The sequence below is a fragment of the Diabrotica virgifera genome, chromosome 1 (assembly GCF_917563875.1).
Source record: "Diabrotica virgifera virgifera chromosome 1, PGI_DIABVI_V3a".
Classification (NCBI taxonomy): domain Eukaryota; kingdom Metazoa; phylum Arthropoda; class Insecta; order Coleoptera; family Chrysomelidae; genus Diabrotica; species Diabrotica virgifera.
Window position 1 is genome coordinate 285,823,675 of NC_065443.1, and position 22,805 is coordinate 285,846,479.

The window sequence follows — 22,805 nt, forward strand, 5'->3', positions numbered from 1 at the left end:
CCAAAGTTGTTTTTTTTTTTAAATAACACCCTATATATTAAATGATTTTTGAATATATTTTTTAAAATATGAAAAATTGTATAAGGTCTTATAGGCCTAAAGTTATTAATTTTCGAAATATTTACATTTTTATTGAGAAAAATGGTAATATTTATAGGGCTGTGAATTATGTTTCCAAGGTAATAAAAATTTAAGTGGTAGGTCAAAGTTTTTATAGTATAGTGCCATTTTTAAATAATTTAATATCTTTTACTTATAGCCATAAAATACAGTGTGATCACTATTTGCAAATTCAAAATTTTCTCATTTTTTTTTTAAATGGAACACCCTATATATTAATATTGCATTTTGTAGTAAATATTACAACCTTTCTTTTGGTATAAGGTTGTATGTTCATAGCATGTTTGGTTTTGTAAATATTTAAAAAATAACTATAGATTTTACGTTTCGCGGATATTTTATATCCGCGAAAATTTTAGTTAAATTTTTTTGCAAAAAAAATTATAATCTGATTAAGCATACACTAAAATATCAAAGATGAAAATAAAAACGTTATTAAAGATCAAAATAAAACGTATGCAAGTGCAACTTAATTGAATTTAATAACTTTAAAATTATGTTACAAACAATTTTTTACCATACTAATATGTAATTAATATGGATAAATTAATTATTAAATTAAATAACCAATTTTAAAATCTACCCTAGAAATTTTTCTACCCTAGTAACTTTATTGTACCCAATTTTGTTAGTTAAATTGTATTTACGAGTAAGATCAGTTAATAACTTTTTAATTTACCTACACCTTGAGAACATATAAAGTATGCTTTGAAACAAATTAACGTTATAGAAGTCTATTATGAAGTAAATTGTATCTATGTAGTCGTGTCACAAACAAAATCTGGTAATAATTTTTAATGGTTTCGCCCAAAACAAACGTCATATCCATCAATTGTTCGGTTGAAAAATTGAAATTTTAATTATAAAAAATTGTTACAAAAATTTCAACTACAAAAGTATTACCGGCTTTTGTGAGACCAGTTAATACTATTTATATTAATAAATAATTTGGCTAATACATTTAATATTTATTTGTTTCAAAGCATACTTTATAATTATGTTTTCAAGATGTAAGTAAATTAAAGGTAAATTAAAAGTTTAACTGATCTTACTCGTAAATACAATATAACTAACAATTAATTTGGTACAGGAAAGTTGCTGTGGTAGAAAAATTACTACGGTAGATATCAAATTTGGTTTTTTATTTAATTTAGTAACTAATTTATGCATTCATTACTATGGTAAAATATTTATCGTAAAATAATTTTAAGTTATTAAATTCAATTGAATTGTACTAATATACGATTTATTTTAATCTTTAGTTACGTTTTTATTTTCATATTTGATATTTTGCTGTATGTTTCTAAACCCATATTATAATTATTTTTTTGCAAATAAAATTTTTTAATAAAAAATCCGCAAAAATGTAAAATTTATAGTTTTTTTTAAATATCTACAAAACGAAACATGCTAGGTACATACAACCTTATACCAAAAGAAAGGTTGTAATATTTACTACAAAAGCAAACACTAATATACAGGGTGTTCCACTTAAAAAAAATGAGAAAATTTTGTATTTGCAAATAGTGATCACACTGTATATTTTATGGCTATATGTCAAATATGTTAATTTATTTAAAAATAATAGTATACTATAAAAACTTTGACACGTCACTTAAATTTTTATTACCCTGAAAGCCTAATTCACAGCCCTTTGAATATTACCATTTTTCTTAATAAAAGTGTAAATATTTCGAAAATTGTTAACTTTAGGCCTATAATACCTTTTATAAATTCTTAATATTTTTAAAGAATATATTCAAAACTGATTTAGTATATAGGGTGTTCCATTTAAAAAAACAAAACTTTGGTTCGTACCGTCGTTCGGACTCACCCTGTATAATCGAAAATAATTTTAAATTATAGACGGCTTCGATATACATTAATTTTGTTAAAAACATTTTTTTGTATATCCCATAATTTAGCCGTAATCAAAGAAAACCAGAGGTTTGGCGCACCCTGTATACAGTGTGGTTAAAAAGTTATGAACCAAATAAGAAAATGGCAAAATAGATAAAACACCCAGTATCTTTGTTAGTAATGAAGTAAGACCCATTAAGTATGGTATTTTTGAGACCGCCTATGTCTACTGTTTATACAGTTAACGTATGTTACTTTCCCAATAAAACACCCTGTATTATTTAATTATACAAGAATATATTGATTTATAGCATGTATCAATACCTTCATTCGATGTATCATATTATGATACAATATATCGATGTATAATTTTTTTTGCCATCCCTGTTGGGACGTGATTTGGGAATTCCCCGCATGTAAAAGTCCTTATATGTTGGCTAAATTACTTTCGACTCGGTTAAATTGGTTTAGATTAGGTCGTACCAGTTTATCCTGAAGTGTGAGTCTTTATTATATCGGGATAAACTAGTTTGGCCTAGGACAAACTAGTTTGGCCCACGCGCGATAGGACAAACTAGTTTGGCCTAGGCCATACTAGCAGTGGCGGCTTGTCCTATGAGACAGGTGAGGCAGTGCCTCACTAGTATATCAATCGACTATTTACGTTATTTCGTTGTTTTATAATCAATTTTTTAAATATAATTTAGCTTTTCGAAATTTCCTAAATACCTTTATTTTTATGAAAAAATAACTGACTCTTTATCTTCTTATATATCCGTCTTCCACGTGCCATTCCAACTTTCTCAAATCATTACAGTTGAAGCAAGCCTCACACCATCTGCAACAGTATGGGACGACGTCAACAGTAAAACCAGAGAACAAAGACCACAAACCGGCAAAATTTGAAAAATGTGCCACCAATTCTAGGAACAAAATGCAACATCCTAGAGGCCAGCCTCACGCTCCGCGGAACGGAATAAAAATAGCCGAATGGCCTCAGGTTCCGCGGAACGGGATGGGAATAACCGTACTGAACCGACTACAAGCATCAGTCGATTGCAGATCATAGCTTTCTATGTACACGCGGTATATACGAATGGATTAGTTATTATATTTTAGAAGTTTATATGTTTAAAACATTGTTCATTTTAAATCATTGTTCATAAATAAAACATCATCACCTAATATATTGTTCTGAAGCTATTTCTTTGTAACATTTATTGAATTTATTATTCTAAATGAGAAATAACATTATACAATTTAACTTAAAAAATGATTTTATTAACGTGTCCACTTCCACATCGGACATTTACATACAAAAATAGTTTTTAAGTGTTTCAAAAATGTTGTATTTTGTGTTTGTGTTTTTTTTGTAAAATATATAACTATATAATAAATTATTTTTCTTTATTTATTTGTTACAATTACATACAAAAGTAGTTTTTAAATTTTCAAAAATGTTGTATGTTGTGGTTGTGTTGTTTTTGTAAAATTCTTTTGAACATACTTATTTAAATCAGAGTGAGCAAAAGATTTAAGCGAATAATATTGCAACATGATTCCCACAGCCTTAGCTCATTCCCCATATCTTCCACGATTTTTGAAAAAACGCACATATTTTTGTTATGTAAAATTTGAAGTTTTCAATATGGAATTGGAATTCAAAATAACTCTATGCACTGAGGCTGAAAGCAATTGAGTCGATCGCATTCACTGGAAAAGTTTTATAGAACTAATCGACAGCAAATAGGATTTTTTGTCCGGAATTCTTTGTGGGGATATTTTGAATAAAAAATTTTTGTAGATTATTTGTCCGGGATTCTTTGTGTTCTTTTGTTCGGGGATTATTTGTCTGGAATTTCTTGTCCAGGGATAATTTGTGAGGGTTTTTGTCCGGGATTATTGGTCCTAGATTCGTCCTGGCGTTATGACGTCACAAAATCCACCTTCTGACCATTAAAGAGAAGCTAACCATAATAATAAAATTCCTCAGGTGTACTGTGCCTCACCAACTTATACTATCACGAGCCGCCCCTGCATACTAGTTTATCCTAACGCGCTTAGGACAAACTAGTTTGGCCTAGGCCAAACTAGTTTGTCCTGAAATCGGGTTTGGCCGGTAACATATACATATAAAAAAATATTAGAAGTAACGTTAGTACAAAAACATACAAATAATATCGTTGATAGATACGGTAAACTAGATTAATATCACTGATTTGGACAAAATAAATAGATGATTAGAAAGAGGAACTCTTTATTAAAGAAAGGCCCAATCTTGAAATTAAAAAATTAGTGGCAGAACCTAACATAACTATGGACGAAATTGACAATCAATTTTTAAGTAAAATTGGAAAGAAATCCTTTGTAAAAGGTATAAAATTTTTTTATTAAAAATCCCTTAAAAGGGCTACATCACAACAAAACGTTTTTCGATTTTTATAAAAAAAAAAAAAAAAAATAAGTTGCCATTAAGTCATTGAAATGTGATCAACTCAATTTGGATCCCACGTGTTGGGAAACCTGTATACCTTACCTTAGGGCATTATCCTGTTTGCCATGTGACCATCACAGGCCTTTTTATCGAAGTATGCACTTTTAAGGCATCTATATTATATGTAAAGGGTTTTTACCCAGATATTTTTCTTTTGTGGCTCAGCTAGCATCCAGTTTATCGAACACTGATGATGATTTTTTATAAAAAATCGAAAACGTTTTGTTGTGATGTAGCCCTTTTAAGGGATTTTTAATAAAAAAAAAATTTTATACCTTTTACAAAGGATTTCTTTCCAATTTTGTGATTGATGGTATACAGCCAACTACAGGAAAACCTTTTCTTTTCCTTGTCAATTTTTAAGATTATAGACCGGTGCTCATATATGGGTATGAGTTCACTTACTCTAACCAAAGCAATTAAAAAAAAACTTGATGTTTTGAGAGAAAAATCCTCAGAAGAATCTTTGGACCTTATCACGACCCTAATAGCAACCAACACCGAATGAGAACAAATGCTGAGGCCAAACAGATGTATAGGGCGAGCGACGTAGTCCAAGAAATTAAATCTCAACGTCTAAGATGGGCTGGCCATGTTCATAGACTCCTTAATAACCGCCTAGCCAAGTTAACCTAGTAGGAAGCCCCCACAGGAAGAAGGCCTTTAGGACGCCGACGCCCATGAGTACGATGAAGGGACAATGTATGGTAAGATTTAAGAACAATGGGACTACCCACGGACCCAACTATCATGGACGACCGTTCGAGATGGAAGTGAGTTGTGCAGTCAGCCAAGAGCCACCCCGGGTTGTAGTGCTACCAGAAGAAGAAGAATTCATACATTTTCACGAATGATGAAGCTTTGAATAAAATATAATTTAAAAATTTAAGACATACATAATTTACGTTGCTATCAATAGAAAAAATTAATTAGCACGTAAAAAAATACAGCAAAATTAGTCACCTGAAGTTCTTTCCATCGAAGAAGTCCCAGGCTGAGGCATGACAAATGATTTCCCTATCCTTTGGCTTCTCTATGATTGATCTCTGCCAGAACAGATCGGGCATAGCTGTTAAATTGATAGACTTGAAAAAACTTTCGGCCGTTTCAAATATTTTCTTTGCTGTGAAGTTCTAAAAACAAATCAAATTTGTTGTTTAGACTTTAAAAAAATTGTTCAATTGTATACTAATACAAACAAATTCTCAAGGCATAAATAATAAAGAATATAATATGGAATAGGATTTATTTCAAATTTATATTTTTTCACCTTTCTATTTCACTAAAAAGTATGTGATGATTTTTTTTTGTAAGCATTTATTAACAATCAGAATTACATATTCTATGAGTTAATTTGATAACAAGTACAATAACTTATATCAATTTAGTATTGTACACTAAAATGGCGTTATTAGGTACATCACCCAGCGGTTTCACCTCAGTTTCAGCGAAGATCTATGGGCCATAATCTTCGCAATCTTCTATTGTTTAGTGGCTGCAGTAATGGTAATATTAATTGGTTGGGGTGGCCTTCCAATTTCTCGTGGTGTCTGTTAGCTCTTTCTTGAATTACTGTGCTGACTAACGGGATGTTTAGGTCTGTATGAAGGGTTTAGTTGGAAATGTACCACGGGGCATTTGCGATGGTGCGTAGAATTTTTGATTGAGTTCTTTAGATAATTTTTGTGTTTGATTTGCTGGCACAACTCCATAGTTCTATACCGTACGTCCATATAGGTTTGATGACTGTTTTATAAATCAGCAGTTTGTTCTCAATTGAGAGTCGAGATTTTCTACCTATAAGCCAATTAATTTCTTTCACTCTCAACTCAACTTGTTTCTTCTTCTTTAAAATGTGTTGTTTCCAGTTTAATTTAGAATCAAGATGAAGCCCCAGGTATTTGACGATATTCTGTTGTGGTATGTTGACTTGATTAAGGCTAATATTTGGGCATTGGTCTTTCCTTAGTGTGAAAGTTATATGTGTTGACTTAGTTTCATTAGCTTTTATCTTCCATTTCATTAACCACTGTCCAATTTGGTCTAGGTGTTCTTAAAGTTTTAATACTGCATCTCTTGGATCCTCTTCAGTTGCAAATATTGCTGTGTCATCAGCGAAAATTCCAATGGCGGTTTGTGGAGTGGTTGGTAAATCGGATGTGTACAGTAGGGTGGAACGAAAAGGGCCAAAAAAAATAAAAGAAAAGAAAAATTCTTGTGGCTATCCTTTAAAAGTTTTGTCAGGTGATTAAAACAAATGGTGCTAGAGCATTTTGAAATAAAAAAATATCTTGAGGTTCCATATTGGATTTGAAAAATGAAAAAACAAAAAAATTATTTTTGTCGAAAAAATCAATATGGCTCTGATCAAATTTCAATGATCGTGTTTTACCACCTAAGTGCGACATTTTAAAGTGCTTTCTCTTTATTCGTAATGAACTTAAGTTGACAAATAATAATAAAGATTCATCTATCGCCGACGCGACGTCTTCAATGCCGTTGCAACGATAGTAGAACAAATATCAATAAAAGCTTCTATTCCAACATTATCGCATAAGTGCATTCAAGATATGATTAAAAATATTTATACAGAGTATCAAAATCTTAAGCGATAGGTACACAACAACTCAGCAAGCATCTGATTCATAAATAGAAAAGATTTGCTAGTTTCGAAAGGAGTGTAAAAAGTTATTGAACATCGCGGCTTGCAAGTGCAACATAACTGGAACTGTGTGTGTGTGTACTTGTGATAAAATCAAGAAAGTACCATAAAATAAGGGAATTTTTCTTCAAGATCAACGATCCTGTCGAAAAATGGCAATTGGACCAGTGGATATTGCAGCATCTGCAGCAATAAGGAAGAAAATGGAAAGAACCATGAAGGCAAAGGAAAGTTCTCAAAAATATAATACTGACGAAATTGTTCTTAAAGGATGTACTGTAGATTCCTCTAATTCTTCCATAAGTAGCAGCTTGTCTGACTCAAATTCTTCTGATGCAGATGATCATGAAGAAAAATTCATTGCTTCTTTGTCAACAGTTACAGTCCAACCATCTACGTCACAAATACTGCGGCACTTCACTTCAATGGCTAGTATGCTTATTTCATTGCAATGAGCTACCTCTACGTCATTTAATTCAACAGTTAGATGGACGCACCAGTGCACCACTTGGTTTTTCAGGGCCAATAGGGAAACTTCTGGAACGCTGTAAAGAGAAGGCTGTTGTCGATTTTGTCGCAATAGAGAACAACCTAGCAATATTATTAGAAACAACAGACCTTAGTACCGATCAGAAGTACTTGTACCAAATCAGTTAAGCAGTTGCTGCGGGAAAATGTCCTAATGATTTGAGCCTTAAAAACCTGGGAAAATATCATACGCAAGGTGGCTGACAGTTGATAATCGGTTGCTTCGATTGTATGTTGGAACTGAGTGCCCCAGCCTCCAATTAATTATGTTAGTAAGTTTCATCCAAAAAGTGTATGCACCAGTTTAGTTTTATATAAAACTGTATCCTAGCTGTTCTTATGGTTCAAAACATTTATGGCGAATAATCCATTATTCACGATTTCTACCAGTTGACCAAAGAAAAATTGTCTTGCCGTTATCCAAAGGAATGCTTATTTTGCCCATCCCGAAAATGTATTACTCGGTATGATGAAAGATGAACTAAAACATGTACGGGAACTAAGACTACGCAGAGTGCCGAAAGCTAGAGAAAGTCAGAAAGAACAAAAGATCCGCAGATTCAAAATACCAACATTAAATTTTAGTGCTGCACATTATAATGACTTAATTTCGGTTTCTGGATTGAAAGTTACTGCTCCTCCTTTGCTAAAACATATGAAGATGTAAGGGATATGATTGATTCTGGGAATTACAACAACATAGAGGTCTTATACTGCCCTTGTCATACAAAATCCGTAGAAAGAACTGTTAAGTTCTTAAGTATAAAGCTGCTCTTTGTGGACCAGAATCAAGGGATGGCTTTATTCGTCCAAGGTTGCAGTCTAGAAATATGCCGTTTTTTAACACAAAATCAGACTACCAATCTTAAAATGTATATTGTATCATAAAACAATTATTTAGACTCAAAGAACTGATAAAAAAAAATAAATTTTTAAAATTTTTTTTTTGTTATTACCAAAAATTTAAACTTAATATTAAACCTGAAGATAGGGTCCAATACAAAAAAGATTTCTTGCAGTTTTATTATACATCAAAACACAACTTTTTCGCTCTAGCCCCATAAAAAATAATGACTTCGAATTTTTCGTTCCACCCTAGTGTACAGTACATAAAGAAGTGGACCCAATATACTACCTTGTAGGACTCCTGATTGAATTTTGTTACGGTTTGATAGTTCATCCTTAACTTTAGTTTCAAATTCTCTGTGATTTAGATATGATTTTAATAAGTCAAAATATTTGTTGGGTAGGGATTTTTTGATTTTATAAAGTAATCCTGGGTGCCATACCTTATCAAATGCTTGGCTGATGTCCAGAAAGGCTGATGTGCAATACTTTTTATTGTCCAAAGCTCTATTAATTACATTTGACATGCGATGGCATTGTTGCACTGTAGAATGATCTTCCGGAATCCAAATTGGTGTTCTGGGATCCAGTTTTGGAATTCTAGGTCGCTCATAATTCTTTTAAATAACAGCTTTTCAAGAAGTTTTGACATTATTGGCAGTAGACTTATTGGACGGTATGATGAAACATCCGTTAAAGCTTTGCCAGGTTTCGGTATCATAATTACTTTGGCAATTTTTAGTGATATAGGCCAATAATTAAGTCTTTAGATTGCATTTAATATGTACAATAACTTCATTATACCTTTTTACGAAGTTGTTTTAGCATTGTTGCTGTTATGAGATCAGTGCCTGGTGCCTTCTTTTCATTCAAATGGTTAATTTCATCTTTGATCTCCTTCGGTGTAATTAAAGTTAGTCGCTCTCGTTGATTAATTGGTAAGGCTAGTTTCTGCTCTACTTCTTGTACTTGGTCATTGTCGTGTGGCTTGAAGAATTCAGATAGATGTTCAGCAAATAAATCAGCTTTTTCTTTGTTGCTTTTTGCCCATGGTTCTGGTGGTATTGAGTTTTTCCGAATTGGAGGTGAAGTATTTATTGGTTTATTTTTGTTTTTTATTGGTTTCCAGATAGAGTTATCTTGACGTGAAAGGTTTGATACATAGTTTTCAAATGAGTTGTTTCTCATCTGTTCTAGAGCTGTTTTTAAGTTTCTAGTTTTGTTATTATAAATTGTCCTGTCGTCTGGTCTGTGAGTTCTTTGCCAAATTGATCTGGCTTTTCTTTTTCTGCTACTAGTCTTTTTATTTCAAGAGGAATGTTGGTTGAAATTTTTTTTTTGTCCAGGTTGAGGGGTAGACTGTTTGGCAGCATTTTGAAGTAAGTTGATTAGATTATTAGTTTCTGTTTCTATTTGTTCGGGAGTTTGCAATCTCACTAGTAGATTTACTTCCTGTTCTATGATTAGACGGTATGTGTCCCAGTTTGTTTTGAAATTAGACGGTATGTGATGATGAAATTTATTATTCCACTTTTTCAATAAAAACTTTTATAAGTAGAGACAGCTTGTTAAGATTAAATATGTTTCAGATTATTGGTATACTCGGCAGTTCTGATGACTCTACAAAAAAATATATGTCAACTAATGGCGGTAGCCCTTGAAACAAATTAAATCTTTGATTGTCTCTCCCTAATTTAGTTTGCTCACATTTAAGTATTAGGAGGTAGAATTGTGTTGTATGTTTACCTAAATAAGTGGACAGATGTAGAGTTCACAGTGCCGGAGCTAGGGTATGTATAAGGTGCCCGCCTGCAAAACTAGCACAGGCGCCCCCCCCCCCCCCACACACAGACACATTGTTATGGGCGCCCATATAAAAATTTTTAGGGTGGGGCCAGACGTGAAGATATTGCACATTACATTTTGTATACTTTGGATGACAATATATAGTTTATAGCACCCGAAAAGCTAGGGGGTGGATGGCCTCCCTGACAGCGTGCCTGCATGGGCGCCCATGTAGATACTCGTACAACCCCAGCCTTGGGGACATTATGTGTGTTTTAATGAAACAGTGTGACCCACATTTCCGAAGATCGAACCGGTCACTGACCTACCTATCTGACCGCCCATAACCTGGAGTGGTATATATCTGACCCCCAAGCTATAACACCACCCCACCCCATCGCAGTACATAACGAATGAGGAGGCTTTGTACTGAACGTTTCCTTGGATGCCCTGGGTAATGGGACATCCTCTGTATTACTTTATGTGGTTAAACCACCTGATTTTAGGGGTAGCTAGAAGAGCTTTCCTCTAATTAATGACTTGAGTTTGGACTTGTGTCCTAAAAATGTAGGTTCCAGGCAGCGAGGCATCGACTTAGTCCGATGTTCCCCTATCCGCAAATGTCCCCGGTAAATAAAGTTCGCTTACAGTTTTATTGGATCCATGATCTGACAGAATAACTTCATTTTAATTTTTTTAAGAAATTGGCTAAGAGAACTAAGATTGTTTTTGTCATTTCTTCTTTTTTAGCTTTCTTCTTTTTTAGCTTTTCTTCTTCGGTTCGTGCCCCAGATAATTTTTTTGAATCCATTTTTATTTAAATAAATAAAAATAATAACTATAAAACCTCAAGATTATGTTTCTGCAGTAATGTGAGACCGTAATTTAATAATACTACCTACTGAGTACTTAACAAATATAATTTTATATTAATTGAATGCAACACTAGATTTTTTAACTGCAGAGTACAACTGACAAACTATTCTGTATTAGTATAGGTATGGGCCATTCCACGAACATACGCCTGTTTTGGATTACTTCGACAACGAATATTTTATTGTGCAACATAAGAAGTACGAAAGTAAATGGGGCTAATAATTATTCCAGTAAACAACAATGTAATTTGCAATTTACTTTCGTTCTTCTTATTTTGCACAGTAAAATATTCGTTGTCGAAGTAATCCAAAACAGGCGTATGTTCGTGGAATGGCCCATATAATCACATGAAATAATACTAAATCTAAATCTAAAAATCTCTAAACTAAACTTTATGTAAAATGTTTATTTTAAAAATGAATAACCATTTTCAATTTCGTTGCAAAACGAAAATACAGCCGAACCATATTCCAGTCCAATCAGAGAGTGCCGCAAGCACCTCTACCGGTTTCGAAACTTCTTAGTCTCTCATCAGGAGGCACATATGCTGCTCTCCCTGATCCAACCAAAACAAACCCCAGCGTGCAGTCCCGAATTGCAACGAACGAAATGGCATAGATGCCCTAGCGGCAACTGCTAGCAAAAGACTAAGTTTTCACTCTAATGGCATACAACATATCCCACCAGAATGAAAACAATGGGAACCTTCTCTGGTTACACCTCCGAGGCTTCTACATGTTGTGGGTACAGGTGGGATATGTTGTATGCCATTAGAGTGAAAACTTAGTCTTTTGCTAGCAGTTGCCGCTAGGGCATCTATGCCATTTCGTTCGTTGCAATTCGGGACTGCACGCTGGGGTTTGTTTTGGTTGGATCAGGGAGAGCAGCATATGTGCCTCCTGATGAGAGACTAAGAAGTTTCGAAACCGGTAGAGGTGCTTGCGGCACTCTCTGATTGGACTGGAATATGGTTCGGCTGTATTTTCGTTTTGCAACGAAATTGAAAATGGTTATTCATTTTTGATTTACATTTACTCTTTGTGGAGTATGAAGGGAACCAGTCTCGTTGGAACTTTACCGCGCTGAGCAGATGTGACGTGAATTGTAAATTGTAGAATTCCCTCATCTTCCTTAGTCTCAGCATCCGTATGGCTTGCAAATTGTAGAAGCCTCGGAGGTGTAACCAGAGAAGGTTCCCATTGTTTTCATTCTGGTGGGATATGTTGTATGCCATTAGAGTGAAAACTTAGTCTTTTGCTAGCAGTTGCCGCTAGGGCATCTATGCCATTTCGTTCGTTGCAATTCGGGACTGCACGCTGGGGTTTGTTTTGGTTGGATCAGGGAGAGCAGCATATGTGCCTCCTGATGAGAGACTAAGAAGTTTCGAAACCGGTAGAGGTGCTTGCGGCACTCTCTGATTGGACTGGAATATGGTTCGGCTGTATTTTCGTTTTGCAACGAAATTGAAAATGGTTATTCATTTTTGATTTACATTTACTCTTTGTGGAGTATGAAGGGAACCAGTCTCGTTGGAACTTTACCGCGCTGAGCAGATGTGACGTGAATTGTAAATTGTAGAATTCCCTCATCTTCCTTAGTCTCAGCATCCGTATGGCTTGCAAATTGTAGAAGCCTCGGAGGTGTAACCAGAGAAGGTTCCCATTGTTTTCATTCTGGTGGGATATGTTGTATGCCATTAGAGTGAAAACTTAGTCTTCTGTTTATTTTAAATATTATGTTTTTATGGGATTAATACTCGATACCTATTAATAAGTACATAATACTTAAATTACACAGGCGTCAAGAAAACAGTATCACAATCTATTTTACTAGAAATCATTCATTTCCTCTCATAACTGCTGATACAAAACTTAGCAAGTTGCAAGAAATTTGAAGAAAATAAACAAAGCATTCTCATTTAGAGCAAAGTTGTTTGGTTGAAATATAATATCTTTGACCAATAAATTATATTACTAGGTAAGAATTCTATGCGGCATTGCATATTTTTGTATATTTTACATGTGTGATATGCAAAACTAACAAACACTGATTAGGGTATTATGACGAATTTAAACCACATTAAAAAAAAATGAATTTTTCTATTTTAGTATTTTGCATAACACCAGCAGAGAAAAGGCTCATTCTGGCGCCCCTTAAACAGGGGTGCCCGCCTGCAGTGCATCCCTTGCAGGCCCGTTATCGCCGGCCCTGAGAGTTCATATCGTAGATCCTTTCATGTCTACCATTTATCAGTCTGATTGCCTTTCAAATTATAGAAGGCTCAGATTAGAAGGTGTTACCAAGAACCTTGCTTTTTTATCATTGGATAAATATTCGATTTCACATATCATTCGATTTAAAAACTTGTTTTATACAAGTCAAGTTATGCCATGCAGATTATTCTGTCAATTGCACTGTTTTATTACGATAAAAGTGACAGCGCCTCAAATTCGTACGAGTAATTGTTTCACATTTATAAAAGGACCTGGAAGTTAACCGGTACAGTAGCTAAATATCGTCTCTTAAATTAAGTGAATTTTACATTAAATATACCCGCTGAAAAATTACAAGAGTGAGTTGGTGAAGTTCCTGAATAGGAGTTGCATCAGAGGCACTGTAAGTCATATTACATTACACCAATCATCAGTAATAACAAGAATAATCATTTAATAACACAAGAATAACCTTAAATTATTTCAATTACAAACAAGAATTTGTTATCTTTTTGTGTTTTACTTCAGATCAAATGACTTATATTTATTTAAATGGATAACATCAATTCCGAATTAGCTCAAGAAATGAGCTCTATTTCACCACCAACACCTATAAAAACGTATTCATCCGTTACCAGCACTCCTTCTAATGCTAGTTTTCCATCCAGAAAGCAGTCTGTTGTATTCAGTTCATTGGAAAATGTAAAACTTGAAGATTACCTTATATCACTTGGATCAGTTATATCTCCAAAAGATATACTATTCATCTCACGTATATCTAATAACAGAATTTGTATTTATTTATCTAAAGAAGAGTTAGTGGACAAATTTATCAATATTCATCAAGGAAAAATCAGAGTTAACAATCAAATAATACAAGGAAGAAGATTAATTACTCCTAGTGAACGACTAATATTATCCAATGTATCCCCATCAATTCCACATACTATTCTAGAAACAGAACTACAGAGACTAGGTGTTAAACTTTTGTCTCCCACATCATTCCTTAGAATTGGCACATCTCGTCCTGAATTTCAACACATACTAAGTTTCCGTAGGCAGGTATATATTTCACCTTTAGTCGACCTAATACTTCCTGAATCCTAATTAATTTGTAATGACAATACAACCAATAGAATTTTTATGTCTTTAGACCAACATTCATATTATATTTGTAAAAATATTGATCATGTAGCCTTAAACTGTCCTCAAAAAAATAATAATTCCAGTTCAGTAATAAATAACACGGTAACTGCAGAAGACGTTGTATTTGACGTGACAATACATTCAGCACAAATCCATTCTGAATCGAATCATTTTGTAGAGGATAGTCAATCTAAACAGCACAAAAATAAAGACTTTAATTTTAATATACCAAAAAAATGCGACAAACCAAAGCCAGAAACCGGGAACCCGCCCACAAATAAAGATATAAACGTTAATGAACCAGGACCAGAAAACAAGGAATCATCGTTCACTTCACAAATAAACGAAGAACCGACGCTACAAATATAGAGCAAAAGATCTTTTCCGAAACAGTAACACCACCTGATACTCCTGAATGCTTTAAAGAGCCTACTACAGATACACGTTCAAAAAAGAAGAAAACTACCCAAACAAGAGATACTATTGATATAAAGAAACAGATGGAACCAACTAAAGCATTTTTTGAAGACGAAAAAAATCACACTGTTCTTAATTATCAAGAAACGATACACTTATTTGAAAACGCATATGGTTCAGCTGACACATTGAGCGTTGCTCAAACTTTCACAAAAGATATTGAGAGATTACTAGAATTATTAGACAACATATTATATCCACTGTTCGATGAAAAAATCATGAAAACACGTTGTACAAAAATTAAAGGTAAAATATCTAAACAGTTGGATGCATTATCTTCCTCCTCCGAAATAGATAGCGATCAAGTACAAGAATAAAAATTAACATATACGTATAACAAAATGTCAATGCTACAGTGGAACATAAACGGTTATTACACACAACTAGAAATGCTTCAGTTATTAATTACTAAACACTTACCGTCAATTACATGTCTCCAAGAGACTAATTTTACTGAAAAGAAATTAGCAAAATTAAACGCATTTAAAGGTTATCATAAAAACCGACATGATTCTAAAAAAGCTAGTGGAGGAGTTTCCATTTATGTAAATGGCTCATTGGAATCTGAGCAAATACCTTTAAATACCAACTTTGAAGCAGTAGCAGTAAGCATAAGAACTCCCAAAATTATTAATATCTGCAACATGTATTTTCCACCAAATATTGATATAAGTGTAAAAGAAATAACTCATATTATAGATCAAATTCCATCGCCTAAGATTGTAGTGGGAGATTTAAATGGGCACAATCCACTTTGGGGATCTAATAGGTATAACAAAATAGGACACATAATAGAAACTGTCATTTATAACACCAATATTACTCTGCTTAACGATGGATCTCCAACAAGATTTGATTCTTTTACTGGAAACACTTCCTGTATCGACTTATCTCTTACAGATCCTTCTTTAGTACAAAACATAACTTGGGAAGCTAGTACACAACTGTATGGGAGTGATCATTTTCCCATATTTATACATTTCGAAGATAAACAAGAAATTCAACCTTACACTAGATGGAATACAGAAATAGAGGATTGGTCACCATATACACAGTTTGTGGAGAATCAACTGGATTCTTTTTCAGATCCGTCTCCTAATGATAATATAAACGACATAGTAAATAAATTTTCCTCCGTCATACTTACCGCGGCAGATCATTTCATCGGAAAAAAGAAAATAGTAAGAAATCGCATAGGAGTACCGTGGTGGAATAATCACTGTCAAGATGCTATAAAGAAGACTCACAGAGCTTTCAACAGATATAAAAAACAAAAAACACAAGAAAATCTCCTGGAATATAAGAAGTTAAGAGCCATAAGTGGAAAAGTGGTAAAAGAAGCAAAAAAGAAATCATGGAAAAAAATTTCATCAACAATAAACAGTTCTACCACGGCAGCAATAGTGTGGAAACAAATTAACAAAATTTCGGGACGTCACACAAACTCTTCAATAAGATATTTAGAATATAATAACAAAATTAATACATCTAGACCTCAGATAGCTAATGCATTAGCCTCATCATATGAGTCATATTCAAGTAATGAAAATTATTCTCAAGAGTTTTTACAGTTTAAGACTAAAGAAGAATTAGTAGAATTTAGTCATAATGAAACCGATAGCCTGCCAATAAATTCACCAATACTAGAAGAAGAGTTAACTGAATCTATAAATTCTATTAAAAACTCAAGTCCTGGTCCAGATGATATTCCTATCATTTTCCTTAAAAAGTTGCCTAGAAATGGAACTGCCTACTTACTAAAGATATATAACAAAATATGGCTTGAAGGAGTGTTTCCAAACACTTGGAATAATGTTTACACAATACCTATCCTTAAACCTGGTAAACCACGTTCAGACCCAAACTCCTACCGGCCGGTATCGTTAGGAAGTGCAATGAGCAAAGTACTCGAGAAATTAATCAACCAACGCCTTATTTGGATACTCGAGCAAAGATCTGTTCTATCTAACAAACAAAGAGGATTTCGTAAAGATAGATCAACCCTAGACAACTTAGTTGACCTCGAGTCCGAAATACACGAAGCTCTAGCAAATAATCAGAGCTGCATAGCGGTATGTTTTGATATAACCAGAGCATTTGATACAGTGTGGCGCCATGGTATAATTAAAACTTTTCAGGAATTAGGTATACAAGGAAATATTCTAAATTGTATCACTAATTTTTTAAAAAACCGAAGCTTCCAAGTAAAAGTAGACGATTTTATTTCTAACAAAAGAATACAGGAAAATGGTACCCCCCAAGGATCATCGATTAGTGTTACTCTTTTTCTTGTTGCTATAAATAGCATTATGAAAAATGATACTCCACCAGTAAAGAGTAGACTATACGCAGATGACCTCATAATTTATTGTAAAGGAAGAAACATAGAACTAATTAAACAAACTTTACAAGATGCTATTTTGAAATTAGAAAAATGGTCAATGAAATCGGGAATGAAATTTAGTGCTAATAAAAGTAAATGTATTCATTTCACCAGTAAACGCAATGTTAGTAATCCCGAACTTTCAATCTTTAATCAAAAAATAGATTATGTTGACTATATCAAATTCCTTGGAGTAAATTTTGATAATCATTTAAATTTTAAGCAACATATTTATCATCTTCAAAAATCTTGCCAACAATATTTGAACATAATGAAGGTCCTAGCTACTAAAAATTGGGGATGTGATCAAGATATCCTATTGACAGTATATAAAAGCCTTATTAGATCTAAAGTCGATTATGGCTCAATAGTGTATGGATCTACCAGTCAATTACTTTTAAAAGAGTTACAAACAATCCAAAATGCTGCTGTAAGAATAGCTTTAGGAGCTTTTTGTACTACACCCACAGATAGCTTACTATGTTTAGCAGGAGAAATGCCTCTGGAATTAAGAAGACAATACCTGAGTCTAGCATATGCCGCAAATTTGTCAGCAAATAATGAAAATCCCGTCAGAGATAATGTCTTTGCATCTCGTTTTCACCAAATATACCTTTAAAAGAAAAGATCTAAACCCTCTTTCTATGAAAGGCTTAACAGATACATGACCAGTAATAATATTGTCTTCCCTACGTTATACCAAACCAACCTCTTTACCACTCCTCCTTGGATTGTCAGAAAACCCTTTTTAGACATGAGTTTAACAAACACCAGTAATCAACTGAATGCGTCCTCTATGGTTAAACAATTTTATAGTAACATTGATAAGTATCAGAATTATCAACATATATATATATATATATATATATATATATATATATATATATATATATATATATACTGATGCATCCAAATCAGAAAAAGGAGTTGGATGTGCTTTCGTACACAATGACTATACTGCTTCATACAAAATTTCGAATTTTAGCACAATATACACAGGAGAACTATTCGCAATCTACAAAGCATTAGAATATACTATAAATGCTAACATATACAGATGCCTAATAATAACAGATTCTTTAAGTTCTATTAGCAGCTTAGGCACCATTTACCCAACCCATCCTTTGTTGCGATTGATAAAGAACCATTTATACCAACTTCAGCAAAAGAATGCCATAGTAAAGTTTATATGGATTCCGTCGCATATAGGTATACATGGTAATGAAAGAGTAGATGCTGTAGCCAAATCTTCAGTTAACAACGAAGAGTTAACAGACATTACATACAAGAAAGATTTTCATCACTGGATAAACTACCCACTAGTGAACGGTGGCTTCAAACCTGGAACCAGTCTCAACAAAAGTTGCGGGACATAAAAACAACAGTTACAAGATGGAAGAGTAAGTGTACCAACAGGAAAGAGCAGACTATATTAAACAGACTGAGATTAGGACATACACGCCTAACACATGAATACCATATTACTGGAAGTGTTAATCCAATGTGCGGTAAGTGCGGTAACAGCTTAAGTGTAAAACATGTATTCGTTGAATGCCCGGCATATGCAAATAATCGGAAAAAGTGTAAACTACCGATAACGCTACGTGAGTGTTTAGAAGAGGACTGTGACTTTTTGTCAGTTTTAAGTTTTTTGAAATCAATAGGGATCTACAACCAAATATGAATATCACCACTGTAAAAATCAATGTATATGAAAATCTACGTATATGTATTAATGTTAATAATTTATGTATCTATCTATATATCAACAAATTGTAAACATAAACTTTGTAATACCGAGCGGCGCTAATAACCATATAGGTGCTAATAACCATATAGTCTGTATTTATTTTAAAATTTAATTAAAATAAAATTATTAAACGGAACAATAGTCATGGAGCGTCAACATTTAACACGAGGCTGGACTTTCACAAGCTTATGTTGTACGTCATCTTGACGTGTCTCGGAACGTGATTTCGCGATTTTAACGTGGATATGAAAAATTTTCATGATGTGACCAAACTTTCAGTTAGAGATTACATGAAGCTGGTTTGCAAGCCAGTACATTGAAGGTTCCTATGTTAGTTCATGGAAATCGTAGAATCAGATTAAGGTGGGCATAACAACATGTGCATTTGTAACAACATGTGCAAGAAGAGTAAGAGTTTTGAGAGGAAGGCATGTACGGAATGTTGTCCTTCCATGTACCACCACTGACGGTTCTGATTTGCGTTACATGCAGGATAATGCAAGGCCACATACTGCTACAACAGTGAGAGATTGGTTTCATAATGGGGATGTTACACTTTTATCGTGGACAGCACAATAGCCAGATTTTAATCCCATCGAGCATTTATCAGGTATTGCTATGGGATATTATATGAGATATCAGGGACGGATTGCCCTTTATCTTAACAATGTGTATATTAGAAAAGGTCCTGAAAATCCAAAAATGGAACCTCTTCCTTCAAAACTAGATTAATAATTTAATTTTAAGCATACCAAGTTTTATGTTGACTTTTATGTTAACCCGCGAGTAGTCTCGCCGTTAGATATAATCTCACATTTTATCCTTTTCTCGATAACTTGATGAAAAATTTTGCAATTTTAAAAAAATTTCGTAAGTGCCTCGAGGAAGACTGTAGTAATGCGTAGGATTTTTTTTTATTCTTTTTCTTCTTCTTTTTGTGAAATTTATGGCTTTGGGGAGAGCCAATTAGCTTTAATAAGTGTTATAAATAATATTTCTGACATAACAAGTCAATAAAAATACTATAAAATAAAAATTTGTTGTAAATTCGTATTTAACTTCGTATTTTGAGATAGAATCTAATACGCGACTATTCACGTTACAGAAGTGAGCGCGACTACTCCCGGGTTAAAAATTTTCATTATATGTATTAGTGCACTTGTTAGCTTTTGTTTGATTATTTCATCATAGAGGACTGATATGAATGAATGACGAGTCAGGCATTATAACGGTATGTAAAATTGATGTACATAATATATGAGATAAAACTTATTGTTCTATTGACATTTTCAAAGTGTTTATTTTAAGTTGGTGTGCTACCTGTTTCAACATTTCTGCAGTTATATCATAATCAACAACATCTGGATATGGTAATGTGAAGCTTGCAATATTGACCCATGCTTGTGCCCACATATTTCCTAAAAATTAAAAAACAATCAATACAATCCCTAAAAAATTAATTATTATATACAGTAGTGCATCAGAACACTACGTTTTTTCTATTGTTTTAAATTTTTTAATGATTATGAAGATATCTTACCTAATAAATGAGCAGGAATTGGTCCCTTCTCCGGGACAACATCTCCATATTTTTGTCTTAGCTTGAACCTCACATAGGCGTGAAGTTCTAAGTATAAAGGCTTCACTTGCTCCCATAAAGCTTGTACTTGGTCTTTGAAAGTATCGTCTTCGTCGTCTAAGAGCCACAGTTCCGCATTATTAGTAAAGTTGTTTAATTTAGCTGCCTGGTTAGATAAGGTCACGTAGGGAATATAATCTGCTTTGCACTTGCTAAGGGCCTTTCTCCATTCTACCCATACATGTTTCAGTTCCTTTTCATCTCTTGAATTTGCCAAAATAGCTGTCAATTCTAAAAAAAATATATTATAAGCTTTAAAAATAAATAAAACGTAGAAAATATTTATACTTAATAGGGAGTTTAGTCAAGGGAAATCAGAAAATAGGATGTATAGAGTGGAAAAAATATTATAAAATGGCTGTTGATGTTTCATCAACAATCTTTGCATAAATTAAATACAATATTTTTATTGCCAGTATTTGCGTTTGAAAAATATATTTCCAGAACCAAAACAAGGATAAAGAAGAGAAGTGATATCAGGAAAAATCTCCTATGCCCCAGATTCCGAATGCGGATCATAAAAATCCTTATTTGGTCCCAAAATATTACAAGGTAAACTATATTTTTTAAAAAATACTGGAGTAAATGATATACACCAGACTTATATCCTTACTCCAAATACAGTCAGGGAGTTGCATTACAGCTGATACGAATTCTCAAAAAGCTTTTTGTAACTTTGTATCCTTATTACAACTTATTATACAAGGCAAAATTTGAAAAAATCGAAATGTTGGAAAAATGAAAAATATCCTGGCTAAAGAACTTGAGGGAATGGTTTGAATGCAGTAGTAGAGAACTATTTAGAGGGGCGATCAACATGATCTGCGTAGGCATGATGATTCCCAACCTTTAATAGAATACGGAAATTGAAGGAAAAGAAAAGACTCATAAAACCTGAAAAAATATATAAATGGATTTAAAACAATCAGGAATCCTCTACTAATCACTAACTGCCATCTCCTACCTATTGCGATTATGGCTTACCAGTACCCCACGAAGGAGTAACTTGCCTCCACCTTTGCCTGTCTCTGGCTGCTCTTCTCCATACACGGACTCCTAAAAGGGCTTGTGCGTCGCTGTTTACTGTGTCTTCCCAGCGCTTTCGTGGCTTCCCAACCGGTCTCTTTTCTTGCATTCTAGCATTCAGTTCTCGTTTTGGTAGCTTATCCTCTCCCATTCTTATCGCATGTCCGGCCCATTGCAATCTTTGTATTCTAATGAAGTCTGACAGGGGCGTTTCCTTATAAAGTTGATAAAGCTCGTTGTTGTATCGACTTCTGAAGATTCCGTTTTCCCTCACAGGTCCTAGTATTCTCCTAGGTACTTTCCTTTCGAATGTGTCGAGTTTGTTTTTGGATGTTTCTTTCAGGACCCAGGCTTCACTGCCATAGCATGTTATTGGTCGAATTAAGGTTTTATAGATTCTCATCTTTGTATTTCGGTGGACACTTTTAGACCGAAATATATGGGAGAGGGCAAAACAAGCTGTGTTTGCCTGCGTTATTCTCTTCCGTATTTCTCCATCTTCTGATCCGTCGGCATATTTCTTCTCCCAGTATGTAAACTTTTCAACCGTTTCAATGTCATCTTCATGTATAATGTTTTCTGGGACTATATTTTTTCTCGTCTGAGTCATTATTTTTGTTTTTCTGTGTTAATTTCCCGACCTAGCCTTTTTGTTTGTGTTTTTAACTCTGCATATGTTTCCTGTGCTCCTGTTGATGTTCTACTCATAATATTAATGGTCAAAGAGCTGTGAAACATTTTTGAGTAGGTATTTTAGGCAACCTGAAAATTTTTCAGGGGACTCTTCCATGATAGCCTAATACAAAAATGCCGGTCTGGCTGGAGGGTAGCGGTTATTTTCCCTAAAAATCCCCCCAAAGTTAAAAAAAGGGTAAAAATTGTTATTACAAAAAATATCAGTGACGTGACTTTAAAGTAAATTTAAATATTCAAATATAAAGAAAATAAACACGCCAGACGATTTGAGGGCGATTTTAACCCTGCAAGATACTTGCATGGG

General features: G+C 33.7%; 1 protein-coding gene across 1 annotated transcript in view; it reads right to left on the reverse strand.

Annotated features, from left to right (window-relative positions):
- Positions 1-21,417, reverse strand: part of LOC126893467 (angiotensin-converting enzyme-like) — a 245,854-nt gene extending 224,437 nt beyond the window's left edge. The window contains exons 1-4 of the mRNA XM_050663701.1: positions 21,393-21,417; positions 20,681-21,010; positions 20,461-20,558; positions 5,438-5,607 (exon numbers count right to left, since the gene is read on the reverse strand). Of these exons, the coding sequence (XP_050519658.1) occupies positions 5,438-5,607; positions 20,461-20,558; positions 20,681-21,010; positions 21,393-21,417 (623 nt within the window). The remainder of the gene's footprint in view (positions 1-5,437; positions 5,608-20,460; positions 20,559-20,680; positions 21,011-21,392) is intronic.
- Positions 21,418-22,805: the final 1,388 nt, after the last annotated feature.